Genomic DNA, 23,626 nt, shown 5'->3' with positions numbered 1-23,626 from the left:
TCAATCACTTAAGTATCTTATTAACACTAACACTGCTTCAGTGTTACTTTAACACCCTGCTGGGGGTTCCCATATGAACACAGAGCGGTGGTAATTCAAAACCGGGGAATTTACTGTGTGTTTGTGCCATGATGTCTGAGGAACATCCTTTACCTTCGTCTGAGTGAGTCTGTTCTTGTTAAGGACTTGCACAGCCTTGTCAACCACCACCAGCCCAACTCTAGCTCCAGGATCTCCAGTGATCTGCAGAGTGACTTCATCTTCTGGTTCATAGGTATTCATCTTGTCCTTCACCTGAAGCTTGAGCTGTTACAACGAGAGACACTGATTCAGGTCTAGTTGATCAGCACATCAGCCATTTCTTGTGACGGTTGACCCACCGTTCCCATGCACGTGTCCTTCACATCGACCCAGACTGAATCAGACACCACCTCAGACGAGCCCACATGATAATAAGCCACGAAGCGGAAGGACGGCACCATGTCTTTGGTTACACGTAGAGACAGAGTCACTAAAGATTGTTTTTCCATCTTATACCTGTTTACTTGAATGATCTGACCTTTACTCAAGATCTGAAAATGAGACAGACGAGTGAACACTATTTATGACATTCATACGGTTTCAAACACAAGCTGTGGTAGTGATCAAATATTGACATAATAAATTAATACATTTGTGCTGCAGCTGAATAAGAAATACCCATAATCTTCACCATATATGTGTAATCTTGATCTTTGACTCCTGGACTTTGTCCAGTGTTCAGATTGACTGCCATTTGATCACCGATCTGAAGCTCTGCAGCATCAATGCCGATGTGAAGGTAGTTCTTGGAGCCGCCTTTGGGAACATAAGCCTGAGCCGTCATCGCCTTCACTGCCTGCTGTTCATCTCTTAATTGTGAATCATTTGTTTTTGCCTGCAAAGAATAAATATATTGTTTTCTGATGTGCTGTGTACAATATGCTCTATTGCTTGTTCAACATCTGTTAACTGATCTATTTGAAATTGGCTGAACATTAGTTGAGTTAGCAGGTCTTACAGTGATCTGCAGTGAGGAAGATCCTCCTGGAGTGTTGACAGTAACCTTCGCAATACCATTGGCTCTTGTTTGACCTCTGACCCCTCCAGGATTGACCTCCACTATCACATTTTCAGCAGGTGTCTGGTCAGGATTTGTTACATGAACCTTTTTATAGAACCCAGAGCAAAAAAAAACAAACACACAAAACAAACAGATTTTTGTTATAAGAACGTTCTCTAAATATTCAGCGTTGGTTCTTGGAACGTGAAAAATTTCCAAAAGTTTTGTTGGTGTTAGAGGAACATGTTTTAAAAGGTATGATGTTTCTCAAGCATTCTTTCAACTTAATTTTGATTAACAATTCAACATTACAAGATAAAAATGTCCAGTTTCCTTAATGTTAATATACCATAATCTAAAAATCTTTAAAAAAAATAAAAAATCTGAATATCTGATTAACCACTTCTAGTCAGTGAGTATTAGTAAACATTGTTACAAGGACCACAAACTCATAAACAGCAAACAGTCTGCCAAACTGCCCAATTAAAGGAAACACTGATCACCATACACAGAGTACAAAAATGTACCTTTTAAGGTACAAGTGTCCGTCACTGGGGCTGTACCCTTGAGGGTACATTTTTGTACCTCTAAGTCAGTGGTTCCCAACCACGTTCCTGGAGGACCCCCAACAGTGCACATTTTGCATGTCTCCTCAATCAAACACACCTGATTCAGGTCATCAGCTCATTAGTAGCTACTCCAAGACCTGATGTGGGTGTGTCAGACAAAGGACACATCCAAAATGTGCTCTGTTGGGGGTCCTCCAGGAACGTGGTTGGGAACCACTGCTCTAAGTCAGGGGTAGGCAAGTTCGGTCCTAGAGAGCTGATGTCCTGCAGAGTTTAGCTCCAACCCTACTAAGCCACCACAGTATAAAACTCATGGCTCCCAGCATGCATTGCAGCATGAAGCATGTCACCATTGTTGAGATTCATTTGCTGATTCTTGATCTCTGTGTGCATCTGGACATTTCCCCCCTAGAATGTATTAAAACATCAAAATTCAGAATGTTTGATCTGTGGCAAGCAAGTACTGTTGGTGAAAATTATTTATTGATATTTAGTTAGTGATGAGTTTAATCAAATATTTCTTCATGATCATTTTTGTTTATGGCTTCTTTTGATTAGAACAGATTATGTGTTTTGTTAACAACCACAAGCTCACATAAAAGCCAAGAGTCAAACTGCCAAACTAAATGAAACACAAACATTTTCAATAAATCATCAACATCTAAACCTCTGTTAATTCTCAATAAGAGCGTCAAACTCTGCAGGACAGTGACTCTCTAGGACTGAACTTACCTACCCCTGCTCTAAGTAGAGAAAAACAATGTTATAATTGTACCTAAGGACCAATTGTGTACCTTTAAAGGTACAGTTGTACGTTTTGTTCCCCAAGGAACAAAATTGGGTAACGCTTTAGATTACGGCCCAGAAAGTCCTACATAAGTAAAGCGAATTTGCAGCGTAACTTTCGGTAATAATAGTGCAACTATAAAGTATGTATGTGTACACAGTAAAATCCCCAGTGTTAAATCAACACTGTTCAGAGCAAATGGTCCCACTCTGCAGAGCGTATAGGCTACGTTTACACGTGGGCGGCTATTTTCATAAATGGACATTTCAACCTCTCCGTTTTCAAAAATAACATTGTGCACACATGTCAGTTTTCAGAAAAGTGTTCATTTACACGTACCCGTGTATATATGCCGTCAAGAGCATGCCAAACCTGTAGGTGGCGGTGTAACGAGAAGCTCAGGCCCACGTAAGCCAATCAGAATCATGAAAATAGACAGCAGTTCGCCCGGGTCGGACCCAAAACCGGCCGGCGCTGGCGGTGACGCGGGTTTCGTGTTGGAGGGAGAAGTTATTGCAAAATTGCTGACCTCCGAGCACTCATTCATCTCTGCTCCTCGACATAATGGCAGCTGTATTTGCAAATGCAAACACACGAGAAGAGTTTGTCTCAGTTTACATACGAACGTGCAAAGGAAGATTTTCAAAATCTCCACTCTGGTCGGAGTGTTTAGAAAGACTCAGAGACTCAGAGGTTTTCAGAGGCGAATTCTCCGTTTGCGTGTAAACGAAGGGCACAAACGAAAGGAAATGTCTCAGTTTTTCAAAATAACCATGTAGGGGAGAGCGGGGCACAACCTAACGCTTTTTGACTGTGTCAGTTTGTGTAAATCCACTTGGGGTTGAAAGTATTTATTTTATCCCACATTAATGTCACACATGTCTAGTACAATTATATGGTTTTGTTTCATTAATAAAGTGTATACTTTTTTCTTGATTTACCCTGAAAGAACGGAAGTGAAATGTGACAACATGCCCCATAGGTGGGGTACATTGTAACATGTTAGGGGTACATTGTAACATGAGCAAATGACAGCTTAAAATGTTACCTGACATAATCAAAAAAATATCAGAGACAAAATAAAATATTTTGTCAATAAAATACAACTATTAACTTTTTAAAATAAAATAATGGCATTTTTTAATAATTAAAAATATACTCATTTTTGAGTTTAACAACAAACACATCGCTAAATACAGCTAAACCAACCCGTTCTCACTCCCAAGGCGTCAAATTCCGAAGCATGGTCAAATGCTTTCCGCGTCACAATAATGACGCTAAAGATACTCCTAGGCGTCCCTATATCGACGCGCTGAGTGCTCCATTCATTTGAATGAGAAACCATACACAGACGCGTTGGGCATGGGAACGTTATCGTCATGATGATCATATATTGGGTTATGATTTTGCCATTATGACATGTTGGACTGTGATTCTAAATTTAATCAGCCAGCATAATTTGATTTACGCTATCTAGACACGTTTTAACATGTAACCCAACCCCATTCCATGCCTAAACCAACCCATTTGTGTGGTATATAAAACACAGATAACAGGCAGATACGACTGCATGCACAATTTATTCAAAAAGTACAAATATTCTGAGGCCAAGCGATTGATTTTTGTGAAGGAAATCCCCAAAAGCAATCAGCGTCTCCATCCTCAGAATATCACAAACACATTAAATTTCAAATATTGCCGCCCGTTACGTCAGTTTTCATAGTGAAATTGCATTGGCTCTCGTATGTCTCGTGACCAATTGCGTCATTACGTCAGCTTTGATTGTAAAATGTCATTGGTTCTCGTGTGTCTTGTGACCGAATACGTCATGCTAAAGAGGCGTGTGTATTATTTGAATGAGATATGAATGAGTGCGTTAACGGAGCGGCGGGATCATCATCTCAGCGATTAAAACATTAAGATCAATCTGTTCTTTACATAAAGACATCGTGTGACTTCAGAAGACTTGGAATGCAACATGAGTTAATACTTTTATACTCTTCTTGGTCAGTTTTTGCAATAAATAGATGTGACTGTACTTGTAATTGCTTGTTACGTGTTTTATATTGTTTAGGAGTGGGTAGATTTAAGTTAGGAGTTGGGTTAGCTGGTACAAAAAAATAAGTAACCTTTAAATATTAATAAAATATTAATAAAATCATGTCTGCTTTTACAAATGCAAACAATAAAATGCATCTTGATCTGACGCATTGGGTAAACAACTGAAATGAATAGAGCACCCAGCGCGTCAATATAGTGATGCCTAGGGGTGCCTTTAGCGTCTTCGATGTGACGCGGAAGGCACTTGACCATGCTTCGGATTTTGTCGCCTTGGGAGTGAGAATGGGTTGGCTAAACAGCATATTTAAAAACATAATAATAACGAATCATTTTTGAACATTAACTCTCAGTCATTATTCACCCTTTTTTCGTGGTTTAATTTTTTTTTAATAAAAGTATAGAGTATAATGGCACATTTCTAATAGGGGCTCATTGTGACGCAGTGTTACAACACACCCCACCGGCGCAACTGGAATTTAAACCGCGGCTCGTGTCTTCTGCTGTTAGATCAGCATTAAAGAACGATCTCAACTGTTAAATAACAGATATAAGATTATATAATATCAGATATATCTTATTTTAAATAAACACAAAAAATAGAGATGAAAAATTTACTTAGATAAGAAATAAACTTTCACTATTTAAACATTCAGTAATATCTTCCAAAGATGTTTTAATTGTGGCGCAATTTTTTCTCAAAATAACGTTGATATGGCAACTAGTAAATACACTTAGTTTCGTCATTCTGGCATGTGTGGAAAGTGTTAAACCATGTGTGTTACATCTAACCCCGCGTTAGGTTGTGCCCCGCGCTCCCCTACGTGTAAACGGGGCCACTGAAGTAGCACTGAATCAGTGTTAAAGTTAATGAGATAATTAAGAGATTAATTAAGTGATGATTGACCATTAGTGGTGAACACCTGATGATAATGAGCAAAATCACTGAAGAAAAGAGAAAAAAGAAAAACACAAGGGCCGTTTCTCAATATGCGTTCTTGTCTGTACTTGTGTTCTCGTGGACTTGTGAAACGTCATCAGTCGCTGCCCAAGTACTGTTCCAATTCAAAGTTCAAATCTAGCAAAGTACAGATCAAGTCCCCGGATGTGTCCTTGATCCGCCCCTTTTATCGAGGATGCCAGAGACTTGTGTGGACTTCAGACAGACCAGTATCCCAGAATGCATCTCGCACCAACGGACATGACGATCAGTAATGGTGGAGGAGAAACCCCCATGATAACGCTACTGGCGCTACTTGGTCGCGCGCCGCCTCTAAGAACGTAACCGAGAGCAGAGCATCATTATAGTCAAATATCAAAGAAACATCGTTAACGCTTTCAAGGTAGTAACATACCCACGATTCATGTTAAATTAAAGTAATTCTGTTTGCATGTACTTTATAACGGAGCCCCAACAGGGTGTGGGACTGTTTTGTTCCGCAGTCACAAAGCAGTGATTACCACACATCTGAACTATAAAAAAAAAAAATAATAATTACACTTGCAACAAATACATGCAGAATACAAATACTTTCTGCTTAAAATACGCCTAAAATGACCAATTAAGAATAGTACGATTTTTTTCAAGCACAAACGAAAACAAAACATTTGAAGTAAAAAAAAGTAATTTATATAGTAATTTATACTTATAAAATATAAAATATAATTATAAAATGTTAAAATATTTGTTAAATAGTTTTATTTATCATATTTATGTTTTATTTTTGTAATGTGTTTTTGTTAATTCATGTTATAATATTGTTTTGAACTGCTTGTTATTTACAATGGTTACTATTAACTGTTTTCATTGTTTGTTTGTTTGTTTTTTTGCGGGTGCGTTGAATTGTACTAAACCTCTGTTAATTCTCAGAAAGAACTGTAGAAAAATAGACAGAAATAAAGAATTTTTTTAAAGGTCCTGTTCTTCGTGATCCCATTTTTCAAACTTTCGTTAGTGTGTAATGATGCTGTTAGAGCATAAATAATACCTGTAAAATTATAAAGCTCAAAGTTCAATGCCAAGCGAGATATTTTATTTAACAGAAGTTCCCTTTCAAAGCCTACAGCGAACGGCTGGTTTGGACTATATCCCTGTACATCCTGCTTTAATTACGTCAGTAGAACAGTTTGTTGATGAGTCGAGATGGCGCCGAGGATGGCCGCAACGTCGCAAGCTCTGCTGAAACATTGTAGTTTTTTGTTTGTTCTGTTTATAGTTTTTGTGTTTTTTGTCTTGGATGTTGTCTGCCTCACTACGTACGACAGACAGACACTTTTGGACATTGGTTCGGCAATCGCACATCGAAAACCGGACTTTAAATTCTCCAGTGACGAACCGCTGCTTACAAACACAGCAGCGGATCCTTTTGTTTGGGCGGCCCGACCACGGAAACGCCGCCGGAGAAGGGGAAGCAGAGCCGGCGTGCTCATCAGAGTAAGACGCCGCGCAAACCGACCCCCGCTTCCCAGTATTTTACTGGCAAATGTTCAGTCTCTGGACAATAAACTCTGCGAGCTGAGAGCACGGATCTCTTTCCAACGAGAGACGAGGGACTGCTGCATTATCTGCCTTACAGAAACTTGGATGTCCGCTGAGATTCCAGATTCGGCCATCGAAACCACGGGGTTCTCTGTGCATCGGATGGACAGAGAAAAAGATCTCTCCGGGAAAAGCAAAGGCGGGGGTGTATGTTTTATGATCAACCGATCCTGGTGTGATCAGAGGAACGTACATTCTATCAAGTCTTTCTGTTCTCCTGATCTGGAATTTCTCACGGTTATGTGTCGACCATTCTGGCTACCGAGGGAATTCACAGCGGTCATCATCACAGCGGTGTATATTCCCCCACAAGCCGACACAGACCGGGCACTGACAGAACTGTATAGGATAGTGAGTGAGCAGGAAACCGCGCATCCTGAGGCTGCGTTTATTGTGACCGGGGACTTTAACAAAGCCAACTTCAAGCGCATCGCACCCAAATACCACCAACATGTTAGCTTCAACACACGAGGGAACCGAGTTCTGGATCATTGTTACTCTCCCTTCAAGGATGGTTACAAATCACTCCCGCGCCCACCATTTGGCAAATCGGATCACGCTTCCATCATCCTTCTGCCCGCTTACAGGCAGAGACTGAAACAGGAAGCACCCGCCCTCAGAACCATCCAGTGCTGGTCGGACCAATCGGACTCTATGCTACAAGACTGTTTTGATCACGCGGACTGGGAGATGTTCCGGTCGGCCTCTGATGACGACATCGAGGTCTACGCCGATAGCGTAACGTGTTTCATCAGGAAGTGCGTAGAAGACGTTTTTCCGACCAAAACAATACGGCTGTACCCAAATCAGAAGCCGTGGCTAAATATGGATGTTCGCGCGGCACTCAATGCGCGGACCTTCGCCTTTAACTCCGGTAATGCGGAGGAGCATAAACAAGCAAGTTATGCCCTCCGGAAAACCATCAGAGCAGCAAAACACCAGTACAGGGACAAGATTGAAGGACAGTTCAACACCACCGACTCCAGAAGCATGTGGAGGGGAATTAACACCATCACGGACTACAAAGGGAACACAAACTCCACCGTGAACACCGCTGCCTCTCTCCCGGACGAGCTAAACACCTTTTATGCTCGCTTTGAGGGAACTAACACCGCCCTCGCGGAGAGAGAGCTCGTGGCTGAAGATACAGAGGTTAGTGCACTCTCCGTATCTGTAGCGGATGTTACCCGATCCTTCCGGCGGGTGAACGTCCGTAAAGCCGCGGGTCCAGACGGCATTCCGGGCCGCGTCATCAGAGCGTGCGCGCGCCAACTGGCTGGAGTTTTCACGGACATCTTTAACCTGTCCCTCTCCCTGTCTGTGGTCCCCACATGCTTCAAAACGTCCACCATTGTTCCTGTACCGAAGCAAGCAAAAACCACCTGCTTAAACGACTGGCGTCCTGTTGCTCTGACCCCCATCATCAGCAAATGCTTTGAGAGACTAGTCAGAAACCACATCTGCTCTGTTCTCCCCCCCTCATTGGACCCACTGCAGTTTGCATACCGCAAAAACCGCTCCACTGATGATGCCATTTCATCCACTATTCACACTGCTCTCTCCCACCTGGAAAAGAGGAACACATATGTGAGAATGCTGTTTGTAGACTACAGCTCAGCATTCAACACCATTGTGCCCTCCATACTTGACATTAAACTCCGGGCTCTCGGCTTAAATAGCTTGCTATGCAGCTGGATCCTGGACTTCCTGTCAAACAGACGCCAGGTGGTCAGAATGGGCAGTAACATTTCCTCACCACTGACTCTCAACACTGGAGCCCCTCAGGGCTGTGTTCTCAGCCCACTCCTGTACTCCTTGTACACACATGACTGTGTGGCAACCCACAGCTCCAACACCATCATCAAGTTTGCTGACGATACGACGGTGGTAGGTCTCATCACTGACAATGATGAAACGGCCTACAGAGAGGAGGTGCACACTCTGACACGATGGTGTCAGGAGCACAACCTCTCCCTCAACGTCAGCAAGACCAAGGAGCTGGTGGTCGACTTCAGGAGGAATGAGAGAGAACACCGCCCCATCACCATCGATGGAGCACCGGTGGAGAGAGTCAGCAGCTTCAAGTTCCTCGGTGTCCACATCACAGAGGAACTCTCATGGTCCGTCCACACCGAGGCCGTTGTGAAGAAGGCTCATCAGCGCCTTTTCTTCCTGCGACGGCTGAGGAGGTTTGGAATGAACCGCCACATCCTCACACGGTTCTACACCAGCACTACAGAGAGCCTGCTGACTGGCTGCATCACCACCTGGTACGGCAACAGTACCGCCCGCAGCCGCAAAGCCCTGCAAAGGGTAGTGCGCACGGCCAGCTGCATCATCGGAGGTGAGCTTCCCTCCCTCCAGGACATTTACGCCAGGCGGTGTGTGAAGAGAGCTCAGAGGATCATCAGAGACTCTAGCCACCCGAGCCATGGGCTGCTCTCACTGCTGCCATCAGGCAGGCGGTACTGCAGCATCAGAACACGCACCAGCCGACTCCAGAACAGCTTCTTCCCACAAGCAATTAGACTCCTGAACTCTTGATCCATCAGGATCATAACACACACCGGACAGAATATCACTCAGCACAACCCACTGTAGATACACACACATTATATACACATTTATTATAATTTATTATTTATCATATAGCACCTATTGCACATTGGATCTCTACTGTGAATAATAATGTATACTGTACATTGTATATTATTATTATTATTATTATTATTATAGCGTAATGTATATTGTTTAATGTATGTTTTAGTGTGTATATTGTTTAAAGTATATTGTTTAAAGTATATGTATATTGTAAGTATGTGTATATTGGTTAAAGCTGTGAGAACCACACTCACATTGTGTAAATTATTTATTGTTTATTGTAGAGTTTACTGTGCTGTGAGTAATTGTGGGCGCATCAGTGTAATCTGATGCTGCTCTAAATGTTGTACATGTCATGTCGTGACTACTATGTTGCTCGGAACTGCACCAAGAATTTCACCTGCTGTTGCACTTGTGTACATGGCTGTGTGACAATAAAGTGATTTGATTTGATTTGATTTGATTTGTTGACTAACCTCCGCCCACAAGAATACGAGAAAAAAGGGGGCGTGGTCTTGTTGCTCCCACGTGGAGAAGAGGAAGTGTTGCGTTTGTATAGTGTTTGTCGCCATGTCGTCGAGACGCTGTTATTTTCATCCCGGAGTCAAATCACCTTTGTTTGGCTTTCCCAGGGACGCTGTACTTAGAGATCATTGAGCGCATGCATCCCCGTTATGGTGAGAGGCGTGACCTTTCCGGTAACGTGCGCTCTGCGTGCGCTAAGCTGCTGTCGAATCACAACACGGGAACCGCTGGCACAATCAGAACTCGTTACGTATTTCTGAAGGAGGGACTTCATAGAACAGGGAAATCTTTCAAGCCGTTTTGAGGACAGTGAAGACAGCGGTATACAGATCAGTAAATTGTGTGAAAAATACTGTGTTTTTTTACACGTGAAACATGAACACATGTTATATTGCACACTGTAAACACAATCAAAGCTTCAAAAAAACACGAAAAACGGGACTTTTAAATGCCGTGAGACCCTGTTTTCTGGGAAAGTAAATCTAAACATTTTACTGTAATTTATGGAGTTAGGCTACTGTTTATACCGAAACACTTAAGGGCATTCCAGGTTTGAAGAATTGTGGTGTTTTTTTGAAGTGGATGGTGTACGGTGACGTCACAATCTGAATGCCTCTCCTTTCTGCTTCCACCATTTCACTGCCTGAAACACACACACACACGCACACACATACGCACACACGAATGCAAACACATGATTGTCATATACAATCACACACATGCATGTAAATATGAAAACATATAGATGTACAGTCTCTGTTGAGTCTTACCACTTGCTGTTAAAAGATGGACTGAGACATAGATTGATCGTCCAACCAGCTGATTAATGTCTCTAAAGGTCTCAGTGATCATCTCCCTGGTCAGTTCTGCAGTACCTGCTCCTTTCATTATCTATTCATATGAGAAAGACAACAACATCAGTCTACAAGATAAAAAAAAAAAATACTTTGAGATTTATTTAAGTCATCATCTAAGTGAGGAGGAATGAGATTGATCTCAACTTGTAAGATGTTTAATTTCTCTCACCTGAACTTTTCGCAGAGAGGTGGGAAAACTTGTTTTCTTCTCACCATCCATCACACCAAACACCACAAATGCATTTCCTTCCACCTCCTTTCCAAACAGGTACCTATAAAAGCAGATACAATTACTGCTGTAAAAACTGAATATTGTTCTGATCTGTTCCTGATTCACATCCGTTTCCCTGTCAACACATTGTCTCACAGTGATCTCACCATGTGGTCAAAATATAAGGTCACAGTTAACTAAAAGTGTAACATCACAGGGCACTCACAGTGTGCTCATTCTATGACCACAATGTGAGGTCACAGAAGTCAGAAATGTTTTTGGACGTGGACTCAACATTGATCAGATGCCAAATTTTGGTTGAAAATGAAAATTGGGTTGACGGCGAAACACTTTTCAGGTCGTCATTAAACAACTCGACAAACAGCATTATCATCTTCACTTCATGTAATTGACTATAGTAATGTTTCTACAGCATTTTATTCAACAGTGTTTCAATAACAGTGTGTATGATTCAAAAACATTGAACCACTGAACCATTTTAACCACTGTTTCTCTAGACGCTCAAGCATCAAGATCAGTGTATGAATCTTAATAATGGTGACATGTCACCGTTATTGAGATTCATACGCTGATTATTGAGGTTTGTGATTGTCTCAGTAGAAGGGTTTAAAACTTATCATACTTTTTTTTTTTTTTTTACATCAAATTCTCCAGATGCCTTAATTAAAACACCACTGGTTCTCATGCTGGAAAATCCAAGAATGTAGTGATCATTTTCAAAAAGTAACTAACATATTTGATCACATTTCACTTGCTGATCTTGCCATAACAAATCATCACAGCAACCAGAAAAACTAACATTTAAAATCCAAGGCCAAAGATCCCAATTAAAGATCCCAACTAAGAACTTCCCACTAAAACTTTATACAATTGTTTGGGGATAATGTTCTATAAATCTTATCACTAGACATGTTTAGATGTTTTTAGAGAATGTTATCCTACCTTTTAGCAGAACATTCTAGTAACAAAAATAAAACTAGCTACTGAAAACATTACAAGAACATAACACAACATTCTCAGAACATTCTTAGGCCATAGTGTGAGCACACAGTGAGTGCGCTGTGAGGTTACACTTTTAGATCACGTTGACCAAATGATGAGATGACTGGGTTTCAATTTACAGGGGGGAAAAGCAGCTTGGACTTTTTGTGTTCCACATCGTTCCACGTTTGTGTTACCTGATCTGATGAATTTACTTTAGTTGGTATAATGTTGTCAATTCAATCATATTCAATGATATACAATATCTAAATAAATCTAGTTAGTATAAAAGTTGCCACATGAATCACATTTTTAGGAATGGCAGGACAAGTTTTGGTTGCTCATAATATATGTTGTCTTACTTGGCTTTAATGTCGACTGTCAGGCTCATGTCACCGACATAGTAGAATGATCGACTGGGTTTTAATTTCACTTCAAATGTTGGGAGCACTATAAACCAAACCAGACAAAAAACACTAATAAATAAATATATATTTTCAGTCATTATTCATACACAACATACATTTTTAGTTTTTTTTTTTTTAATTTGAACATTCTCTTTATTAAGTTATGTACATTAGCACAAAAAAATCCCAAAAACTTAATTTGCAGATACAGTGTACAATAATATTCTTACTTACGTAAACAAATTATATTTTGACACAAATAATGATATAGAGTAAACATTAAACTAGTAGTAATCAGTTATCAACTGAAGATAAAAGAAGACATTAAATCTCTGAAGATCTCAGCAGAGGAGGATTAAACAACTCCACAAACAGCATTACCAGCTTCACACATTACTAACCAGACTGACTTTATTTCTGTCAGACGACTACAGAAGCTCTTATTGAGGCTTAGATGTTGATGTTTTATTGAAAATAATAGTTTTGTTTGAAGTCGCCATCATGGTGATAAATGTTTGCTTTAGTTGGGCTCATGACCCTTGACATTTTAACTTTAATTTTTATTTGGCTGTTGTAACTGCTTGTTACGGTGAGAACAGCAAGAGAAAATTGATGATGACAAGTTGATGATGCAGTTGTTATCATCATATAGAGGCCTTATATGCTGAACTGCTGAGACTCATTGATTATAGTAGACTTGTGACTCTACAGTAGGAGATCCAACAGCGTTTTCATCAGATAAACTGAACGATTTTTAAAACGTGTATGTTTTGTTCACCGGTTTAACATCAGAATGAATGGCTGAAGTCAGTTGGTTGTACACTGCATGTGTTAAAATCTACACAACATGTGTTGTTCCAAAGCACACACACCACATGTGTTAAAATCTACACAACATATGTTGTCCATGAGCACACACACTACATGTGTTAAAATATACACAACATGTGTTGTCCCTGAGCGCACACACTACATGTGTTAAAATCTACACAACATGTGTTGTCCCTGAGCACACACACTACGTGTTGTCCCCAAGCACACACACCACGTGTTAAAATCTACACGTGTTGTCCCTGAGCACACACACTACATGTGTTAAAAATCTACACAACGTGTCAAAATACCATCAACACACCATCTCTTTTTAAAGTGTACTCATGCTCTGGCATCTGAGAGGTAGCTTTCACAGAAAACCGGACTGAACTGAGCTCTTCTTCACGTCATCATGCTTATGTGTATGGAAACTTATGTCCCGCAACAGTTGTTACAGTTTAGATGTGCGTATCTCACGCAGGACATCAATTCTGACTCAATCTCTTCCCAAATCGTCCATCCCTAACATTTTCATCTCGTTTTTATTCATTGACGAAAATGTTGTAATTGTTTTTGTCATTCAAAACTGAGTTTATTAAGTTGTCATCTTGTTTTCGTCAGTAAAAAAAGGTCAATGAACACAGCAGTTTATATAGTATATAAACAAATTATTATTTGCCAAACAAGAACATAAAACCCAAAAGCACAACATCAGATTCTAGACTTCTGATGATTTAGTCATCAACAAGGAGCTGACAACAGCTGAAGTCACTTTATCTTTGCTTTCTCAGCCATAACTATTGTGTTTCACACACACAATTACAGCAGCCAAAGAAAAGCTAACTCAAGTACAGGGACCAAGAGCCCAACTAAAGCAAACGCTTCCCACCACAATGGTGACTTCAAATTAACCATAAATATCAACATCTAAAGCTCTGTTAATTCTCAGTAAGAGCTTCTGTAGACGTCTGACCGAAATAGTCAAAGTGTGTCTTATGTCTGTGATTAAGGGCAGCACCAGTGTCTCAGTGGGAAACACTGTCTCCTCACAGCAAGAAGATCCTGGATTGAATCCCACGATTCTCTCACGATCCAAAGCTGTGTGAATTACAGATGCTAAGTTGTCTAAAGTGTCTAAAGGTGTGAGCTAAGTTTCTTTTATTTTCATGATTTCTGGACAAACACACACTGTCTGTGAGTTGCTTTGCAATTACAAATGGAAAATATGTCCACAATGAGCACATCTGAACTAGTTTTTAACCTTGAGGTTACATGAACGTCTATATCGGACGTGCAGAACACGTCAAAAACAGACGTCATAAAAACTTTCATTCTGGCTCCTCAGTGGACATCTTTTCAACGTACGCCTTTGCTCAGTGGGACAGATTGTTTACACACATCTTACCATATTCTTTGACCTCAAAGTCAGCAGTAAACGTCTTCTGAGGACTGTTTGACAACCGAGTGACCACCTTCCACATCCCAAGACTGAAACACACGAAACACATATATTGTACATATTGTAAACTTCAGATTTCATGATATTAACACAGATTATAAACCATGAACAGTGTGTTGATAAATAAATGATTAGGTGTTGTCCTGAAGCAGAGTCAGTTAAAAATGAAGCCTGATAGGTTCACTCAGGTTAAAAAAGTTCAGCCCTGATAGTGGTTTACACACCTGGCAACATCAGGAATGGCGTATTCGCCTGACTTTATTCCATTCTCAGTAAATATCTTGTCTGATGAAACTGTGATACCTTGTGGATTCTAAAGAAACACAGACAGTAATTAGAATGTGTTTGCTGACATTGTCAGATTGTCAGTGCAATGATCTCATTACAGCTAAAATGTAATATGTGTGTGTGTGTGTGTGTGTGTGAGTGAGTGAGTGAGTGAGTGAGTGAGTGAGTGAGTGAGTGAGTGAGTGAGTGAGTGAGTGAGTTAGTGAGTGTGTGTTATTTTGTACATTGTAAGTGTTTACCATGATTTCCAACGAGATAAACGTCTGATTGAGAGGTTCCAGGTTGGGCATCAGAGAGAAAATCCTGTAATGAACTGCAAAAGAATGTTTTAATGGACTCTTATTTTCATGCATTTTAGACTCTTCCCAGTAGGCACAGTACGTCAAAGTGACGTCAGGTAGACGTTAGACTAACGTTAGACAAATAATCCAACGTAAGTCAGACGTCATATTTTGGTCAAGTCGAGTTGACGTCTAAACCCAACGTTCGTTTGAAGTAAAAGCTCCAATGTCAGACAGACATTAAATTTTGTTTGGAATAAAATAAAATAAAAACATTAAATAAAAAAATAAAAAAAACATTAAAAAAGGGTGAAATGTATGAGCAAAGGAGGATTAAACAACTCCACAAACAGCATTACCAGCTTCACACATTACTAACCAGACTGACTTTATTTCTGTCAGACGACTACAGAAGCTCTTATTGAGAATGAACAGATTTCTCTGGCTGCTGTAACTGTGTTTGTTATGACAAGCAAAGCAAGAGAAAATGTGATCAGATGATAAAGACATGATTATCATATAGTGGTCTATTTCACTGATGTCATCCAGAATCGAATCTTTTGATACATGATCATTTTGTATTATTAATTATAGCAAGCCAGTAATTCTACATTGTCCACTAAACATTTTGATCTCCAGCTTCTATTAGACCCACTCTATTTTCTATTCAATTTTTCTATTTTGGCTCCTGCAATGGGTAGGGGGGTGTCCTATCCCTGTGTGTTGAGCCTACCAGATGAACCAGTTGTTTCCAGTGCTGACGGTCTTGTGCCAGATGCTCTGCATCCTCCACAGCAACTCCATGTTGTTGGAGGTCGCCCGCAAGGACGTCAAGCCATCGGGTGCGGGATTTACCTCGTGGTCGTCTCCAGCCTGCGGCTCTCGGAACAATCTGGAGAATGGCTCTCGTCGGATGGTCAGGAGGGAGGCGGAGGACATTGCCGAACCAGCGGGTGCGACATTGCGCAGCTAGGCAGGATGCTCTGGGCTGGCACATGTGGGCTCTAAGCACTTGATTGGAAACCCGCTGGGACCACCTGATGTTCTCGATGGTTCTGAGAGCCCTGCTATCAAAGCTATCTAATCTTGCAGCCAGTGTCTTATTTAAAGGCCAAGTCTCTGAGCCATAAAGCAGGATGGAGAGTACTGCTGAGTTGTAAATCTGAGCTTCGTCTTGCGTGAGATGGTCTGGTGCCGCCAGAGTGGTTTCCAGAGAGACTGCAGGGCTGACGCAGCCAGGGCTCTTCTGCGGGTAATCTCTGGTTTTAGGTCCCCGTTGTCTGTCACTATGGATCCCAGATACACAAAGTACATGACAGGCTCTACAATGTCATTGCCAAGCCACAGGGAACGTCTGTCACCGACGTACATGAACTTGGTTTTCGTCCAGCTCACCTGGAGGCCAAGCTTCTCAGCCTCTTCACTGTATATGCCCAGAGCATCTCTCAGCTGGCTGTAGGACATGCTGAGCAGGATGGTGTCGTCAGCGTACTCCAGGTTAGTCAGGGTGTAACTGCCGAAGGACACTCCAGGGACCCGCTCACAAACCCTGGACATCAGATGGTCAATGGTCTTTACGGAATTCATAGGTCTTCTCTATCAGCAAGTGAACGGCAGAGATTTGGTCTGTTGTGGAGCGCTTAGGCATGAAGCCAGCCTGCTGGGGACGGCGGCTGCTTCTGATGGCTGGGAGAGCACGAGTGAGCAAGATCCTGTTTCCAGAAGGGCAAGATGACTCCTCTGGTCCAGTCGTTGGGAAGCCTCTCTGTCTCCCACACCTCATTGAATATGTGGGTAAGCCAGTCAACAATGCTTTCACTGCCTGATTTTAGCATCTCAGCGGTTATTGCACAGATGCCGGGGGCTTTCCTGTTGTTAAGTTTTTCCAGAGCGACTCTGACTTCCTCAGGTGTGACAGGGTCTGTACTGCAGACAGCACTGGGGGCTGCAGCGTTAGCGGCCGATGAGATGGCGGGATCAGCCGGGGAGGTACCATGCTGCAGAAGGAGGCTGAAGTGCTCTTTCCAGCGTTCGAGGCAGTTTGCTTCAGTTGCTATAAGGTTACCATCAGAATCTTTCACCAGGGCTGTCTTGATGTGTGGGCCATTACGAGCTTTGCGCAGCAGACTAAAGACACGGCTCATATTGTTGTTATTGGCCGCAGACTCTAGATGTTTAGCTTCTGCTTGCCAGAACTTCTCCCTATCAACGGCTATAGCCACATTGCGCTGGCGGTTCAGTCGCTGATACTCCGTCAGGTCAAACATTTTCAACAAAACATTCACATCTAAACCTCTGTTAATTCTCAATAAGAGCTTCTGTAGTTGTCTGACATAAATAAAGTCAATCTGGTTAGTAATAAATAAGGCTGGTAATAAGTGTACTTTTTTGCTGTTTATTCCAACCAAATTTCAACGTCTGCCCAACATTGGAGCTTGACATCAAACCAATTTTCATTTTCAACCGAAATCAAATGTCTGACTGACTTGGATTACTGAGTATTTAAAGGTGCAGTGTGTAGTATTCATGAGGATCTATTGACAGAAATGCAATATAATATACATAACTATTTTTTCAGTGGTGTTTAAAGACCTTACATAATGAACCGTTATGTTCCCTTTCGTTCAGTCACTCCGACGTACGTCAGTGACTGACAAATGGGGGGTTTCGCCTAGAAGCCAATTACCTTTGAGGTGTTAAACAGCGCCCAATGGCGTGCCAATGCCATGGGCATGCGGAATTTGCATGCGTAACTCCGCCCCACCTCGTGGGTATATAAGGAAGTACGCTAGCAACATCGCATTATGTTTCTGCTTTGGAGCCAAGTATCTCTTCACTCCTTCAAGCCTGCTAACTGAGTCTTTGTCAGCCTTCGAGACGAACAGCTTTCCAGAGGCGTTGGATCTACGGCACGTTCCAGCGATCGCATACTGCCTGCCTGCTGATCTGTGCAGTGGTCCGTCTGACAGCTGGTGTGTGGTCCCTGGGCGCTTCGGCGTCTCTGCGAAGCTTCCTCTCCTAAAAGAGCTTACACGTGGCACGTCCTTTTCAGGATGTCTCGCCCGTGTACTTCTGGGTGTGGCCGGTCGTTGACTTCCTCTGATGGTTACAATCTCTGCTTGGTATGCTTGTGCGTTCAGCATGCTCAAGCAGCGTTTGTGGATGAGTCATGTTCCCACTGCGGGAACATGACCATCGCGGTGCTCCGGTCGAGACTCAAGAATCTTCGTAATGAAGTGAGAGTCCCCTCAACCACACCCCGATCTACCGTGCCCCCCGTGGCCGGTACTTCGGCTGGTGGTCAAGGTGACCTGAGGGTTACGGTGTGGAACAAAGCCCCGACGCTCATGCCTTGGGCCACACCCCCCTCTAGCGCTCCGCAACCCGCGAGTGTCCAGGCTGAAATCGCGGGGCCAGCTCCGGCTCCCTCGCGCATTTCGTTTGGCGCTCCGGAGGATGATGCGATGTCGGTCACCGCATCACGAGGTGGGCTCGAGTCCTCTGAGGATGATGACTCGGCTGTGCTGCCGCCTTCGGGCGCATCAGCATTGCCCGAGTCGGACCCAGAGCTGACAGCCATGCTGTCTCGGGCAGCCACGAGTTTAGGGTTAGAGCGGAACCCTCCACCCTGTCCCGAACCCTCGCGGCTCGATGATTGGTTTTTGGGAGCCCGCGCTTACACAGTAAAATCCCCAGAGTTAAATTAACACTGCTCAGAGAACATTTGGTCCCAGTCTACAGAGTGTTAAAGTAACACTGAATCAGTGTTAAAGTTAATGAGATAATTAAGAGATTAATTAAGTGATGATTGGCCATTAGTGATGAAAACCTGATGATAATGAGTAGAATCACTGAAGGAAAGAGAAAAAGAAAAACACAAGAACTACGACTGACTATTAAAAAGACATTCAATCTCTGAAGATCTCAGCAGAGGAGGATTAAACAACTCCACAAACAGCATTACCAGCTTCACACATTACTAACCAGACTGACTTTATTTCTATCAGATGACTACAGAAGCTCTTATTGAGGTTTAGATGTTGATGTTTTATTGAAAATTAAAGTTGTTTGAAGTTACCATTATTGTGATTAGTGTTTGCTTTAATTGTGGTCTTGACCCTTGACTTGCCAACATAAGTTTTTCTCTGGCTGCTGTAACTGTTCGTTATGGTGAAAATGGCAAGAAAATCTTGACGCTTGTTGTTTATGATACAGTTGTTATCATCATATAGTGCCTTATTTGCTGATCCCCTGAAAGTCATTGATTATAGGAGCATTGTGATTCTAGGGCAGAAGATCCAGCAATGTTATCATCAGAGAAACTAAACAATTATCAAAAAATTTTTACGTAAGATTTGTACTGCGGTTTAATAACACATCACACAATAAGCACTTCTAACTCCTGCGAGTTTTACTCACACACACATATCAAGAATCAGCCTATGAATCTCAACAATGGTGACATGCTTCATGCCACAATGCATTCTGGGTGCATCACGCAAAACTCATCTATGGCTCCCAGAATGCATTGTGGCATGAAGCATGTCACCATTGTTGAGATTCATAGGCAGATTCTTGATGTCTGTGTGTGAGTTCATCTCGCAGGAGTTAGAAACAATTAGTGTACAATCGGTTGCAAAACTTATTCAGCTTTTCTGATTAAAACAGTGTTGGATCTTTTCTAAAATCACAATAAAAAAGTGAATAGTATATTGCTCATACTCAGTCATAAAATCAATGAATTAAATCATTATACAATGATCATATTCTCATCATCGAGCAGCCGACAGCATCTGATTGTGTTTACTCTTGCTATAGCAAACTCAGTTACAGCAGCCAGAGAAACACTAATGTTAAAAAGTCATCAAACTGCCCAACTAAAGAAAACACTGATCACCATGATGGTCACATTAAAAACTAACAATTTTCACAACAAAATCAAACAAAACATTTGTTAATTCTCAATAAGAGACGTCTGACAGAAATAAAGTCAGTCTGGTTAGTAATGTGTGAAGCTGGTAATGCTGTTTGTGGAGTTGTTTAATCCTCCTCTGCTGAGATCTTCAGAGATTGAATGTCTTTTTTATAGTCAGTCGTAGTTCTTGTGTTTTTCTTTTTCTCTTTCCTTCAGTGATTCTACTCATTATCATCAGGTTTTCATCACTAATGGCCAATCATCACTTAATTAATCTCTCAATTATCTCATTAACTTTAACACTGATTCAGTGTTACTTTAACACTCTGTAGAGTGGGACCAAATGTTCTCTGAGCAGTGTTAATTTAACTCTGGGGATTTTACTGTGTACTCACGTCAGTCCCCGCCCCCAATACCTTTCTTTCCCGAGCTGCATGAGGAGATTGCCTGGTCCTGGAAGTCCCCGTTGTCTTCCCGTGATCGGTCTGCAGTCTCCTCCGCCTTCTCCTTTCTTGATGGGGCCCCGGCCAAAGGGTACACTGGGGTCCCCCAGGTTGAACGCTCTGTTGCGATGCAACTGTGTCCTCAGAGCGCTTCAACCTGGCGAGGTGATCCTAAGCACCCCTCCAAAGCCTGTCGATTCACATCAACCTTGGTGGCGAAATCTCACAGAGCTGCGGGGCAGGCTGCCGCCTCTTTGCATGCCATGGCGATCCTTCAGGTCTACCAGGCCAGGATCCTCAGGGACATGCACGAGGGTGGAGTTGATCCGGGGCTCTTAAATGAGCTGCGTGCCGCCACCGACCTCGCTCTCCGGGCGACAAAGGTGACCGCACGCTCCCTGGGTCAAGTGATGTCCACAAATGTGGTCCAGGAGCGACATTTGTGGCTAAACCTGGCCGATATGCGGGACACCGAGCGGACACGTTTCCTCGATGCCCCCATATCCCAGGCTGGCCTCTTCGGCGGAGCGGTTGAAAACTTCGCCCAACAGTTTTCAACCGCCCAGAAGCAGACTGAGGCTATCAAGCATATACTGCCCCGGCGGCCAGCTGCTGCTTCCACCCAGCCGCCGGCACAGTCACCTCAGCCTGCTCGCCGCTGAGGACGCCCTCCTAAGGCTCCGGCCCCTCCCACCCGGTCCAAGCAGCAGCCTTCACCCGGGCCGGGTCGCGGAGGAAGCCGTAGGAAGGCGTCCCAGTCCCCTCAGGCCGCCCCGCGCCCCGCTAAACGCCAGGCCAAGCGGCGCTCCTGAGACGGACGGCTCAGGGATGGGAAATTCTTTCCAGGAGATGGTAGCAGGACCACTCCTTCCCCCGGTGGAGGGCCGGGGGAGAATCCTTTGTTCAGCTGCTGGCCCCCGGGTCTCCTGGCAGAGCAGACCCCAGTGGAACGTGCGTCCTTCCCTGGTCTCCTCTGTCAGGACGCAGCTATTAACCGCACCCCCACACGCCCAACAGCCTCCCTTGTCCGGATCGGTAACGCTGCATCGCTGCCCCACACCGGGTACGTCTGTAGTCCGAATGACCCCGCTGGTGCAGTTCCTGGGAGCCTGGCTTCAGATTCCAGGGCTGTCCCGCTGGGTCACGAAGACAGTCAGGCGCGGCTACGCGATTCAGTTCGCGCAGGTTCCTCCCTGCTTTCGGGGAGTCCGCTTTACTATGGTCGGGGCCAATGCCCCTGTCATGCGAGCGGAGGTTGCCACCCTACTGGCGAAGGGTGCGATCGAACCTGTCCCTCCAGCCGAGATGAAGTCCGGGTTTTACAGCCCCTACTTCATTGTATCCAAAAAGACCGGTGGGTTAAGACCAATCCTGGACCTGCGCATCTTGAACCGTTACCTACCCAGGCTTCCGTTCAAGATGTTGACAGCGAAACGCCTTTTCGAATGCGTTCGTCCCGGCGATTGGTTTGCAGCGATCAACCTGAAGGACGCCTACTTTCATGTCTCCATCCTACCTCGACACTGACCGTTCCTGCTGTTTGCTTTCGAGGGGCGGGCATACCAGTACGCGGTCCTCCCATTCGGGCTATCTCTGTCCCCTCGCGTCTTTACGAAGATTGCCGAGGCAGCCCTTGCGCCCCTACGGCAGCACGGGGTTCGCATCCTGAACTACCTCGATGACTGGCTCATACTGAGTCACTCTCGAGAGCAGGTTTGCGAACACAGAGATCTGGTTCTCCACCACTTAGCCTGTCTGGGCCTTCGGGTCAACTGGGAGAAGAGCAAACTCTGCCCCGCGCAGAGGATCTCTTTTCTCGGTATGGAGATCGACTCGGTCGCCATGTGCGCGCAGCTTACGAGCGCGCGCGCGCAGTCTCTGCTGACTTGCCTCCGTCAAATTGAGAGCAAGAGTGCGGTTCCACTGAAACACTTTCAGAGGCTCCTGGGGCATATGGCATCTGCAGCCGCGGTAACGCCGCTCGGATTGCTACATATGAGACCGCTTCAGCACTGGCTTCGCGATCGAGTCCCGAGATGGGCATGGCGGTCTGGCACGCTCCGGGTCCAAATAACACGGGCCTGCTTACAGACACTCACCCCGTGGTCGAACCTCAGTTTTCTACGGACCGGCGTGTCCTTAGAACGAGTTTCCAGGCATGTTGTTGTATCAACGGATGCCTCCTCCACGGGCTGGGGTGCCATGTGCAATGGACAAGCAGCCGCGGGCTCCTGGACAGGACCCCAGCGCCTTCTGCATGTCAATTGCCTCGAGTTGCTGGCGGTACGGTTCGCCCTGCACCGCTTCCGGGCGTTGCTGAGGGGTCAACACGTACTTGTCCGGACAGACAACACGGCCACTGTAGCGTACATCAACCACCAGGGCGGTCTACACTCCCGCCGTATGTCTCAACTCGCCCGCCATCTCGTTTTATGGAGTCAGAAGCACCTGAGGTCCCTTCGTGCTATCCACATCCCGGGAGAATTGAACCGTGCAGACGACGAGCTCTCACGGATTCAGCCACTTCCTGGAGAATGGAGACTCCATCCCCAGACGGTCCAGCTGATTTGGGAACAGTTCGGCGACGCACAGGTAGATCTGTATGCCTCCCACGACTCTTCCCACTGCAGCCTGTACTATTCCCTGACCGAGGGCACGCTCAGCACGGATGCACTGGCGCACAGCTGGCCCCAGGGCCTTCTCGCACGAGTACTGTGCAAGATCAGGGAGGACAAGGAGCAGGTCATGTTGGTCGCCCCGTATTGGCACGGCCAGACCTGGTTCTCAGAA

The 23,626-nt window shown here is 44.0% G+C and overlaps 1 protein-coding gene across 2 annotated transcripts in view; it reads right to left on the bottom strand.

Moving 5' to 3' along the window:
• The window catches only part of LOC307122950 (complement C3-like), a 93,462-nt gene that overhangs the window by 64,117 nt on the left and 5,719 nt on the right, over positions 1-23,626 (bottom strand). Inside the window, exons 4-14 of one of the 2 annotated variants that reach the window (XM_079811294.1) lie at positions 15,437-15,510; positions 15,134-15,222; positions 14,856-14,938; positions 12,593-12,680; positions 11,187-11,289; positions 10,931-11,051; positions 10,688-10,803; positions 1,040-1,186; positions 713-916; positions 381-572; positions 154-306 (exon numbers count right to left, since the gene is read on the bottom strand). In XM_079811294.1, the coding sequence (XP_079667420.1) occupies positions 154-306; positions 381-572; positions 713-916; positions 1,040-1,186; positions 10,688-10,803; positions 10,931-11,051; positions 11,187-11,289; positions 12,593-12,680; positions 14,856-14,938; positions 15,134-15,222; positions 15,437-15,510 (1,370 nt within the window). Of the gene's footprint in view, positions 1-153; positions 307-380; positions 573-699; positions 917-1,039; positions 1,187-10,687; positions 10,804-10,930; positions 11,052-11,186; positions 11,290-12,592; positions 12,681-14,855; positions 14,939-15,133; positions 15,223-15,436; positions 15,511-23,626 lie in introns of both variants that reach the window. The other variant, XM_079811295.1, reaches the window with a different exon arrangement.

This window comes from Gobio gobio (assembly GCF_949357685.1).
Source record: "Gobio gobio genome assembly, chromosome: 3".
NCBI lineage: Eukaryota > Metazoa > Chordata > Actinopteri > Cypriniformes > Gobionidae > Gobio > Gobio gobio.
The sequence above is the reverse complement of the archived record's forward strand: the minus strand, read 5'-3'. Positions and strand labels throughout refer to the sequence as shown.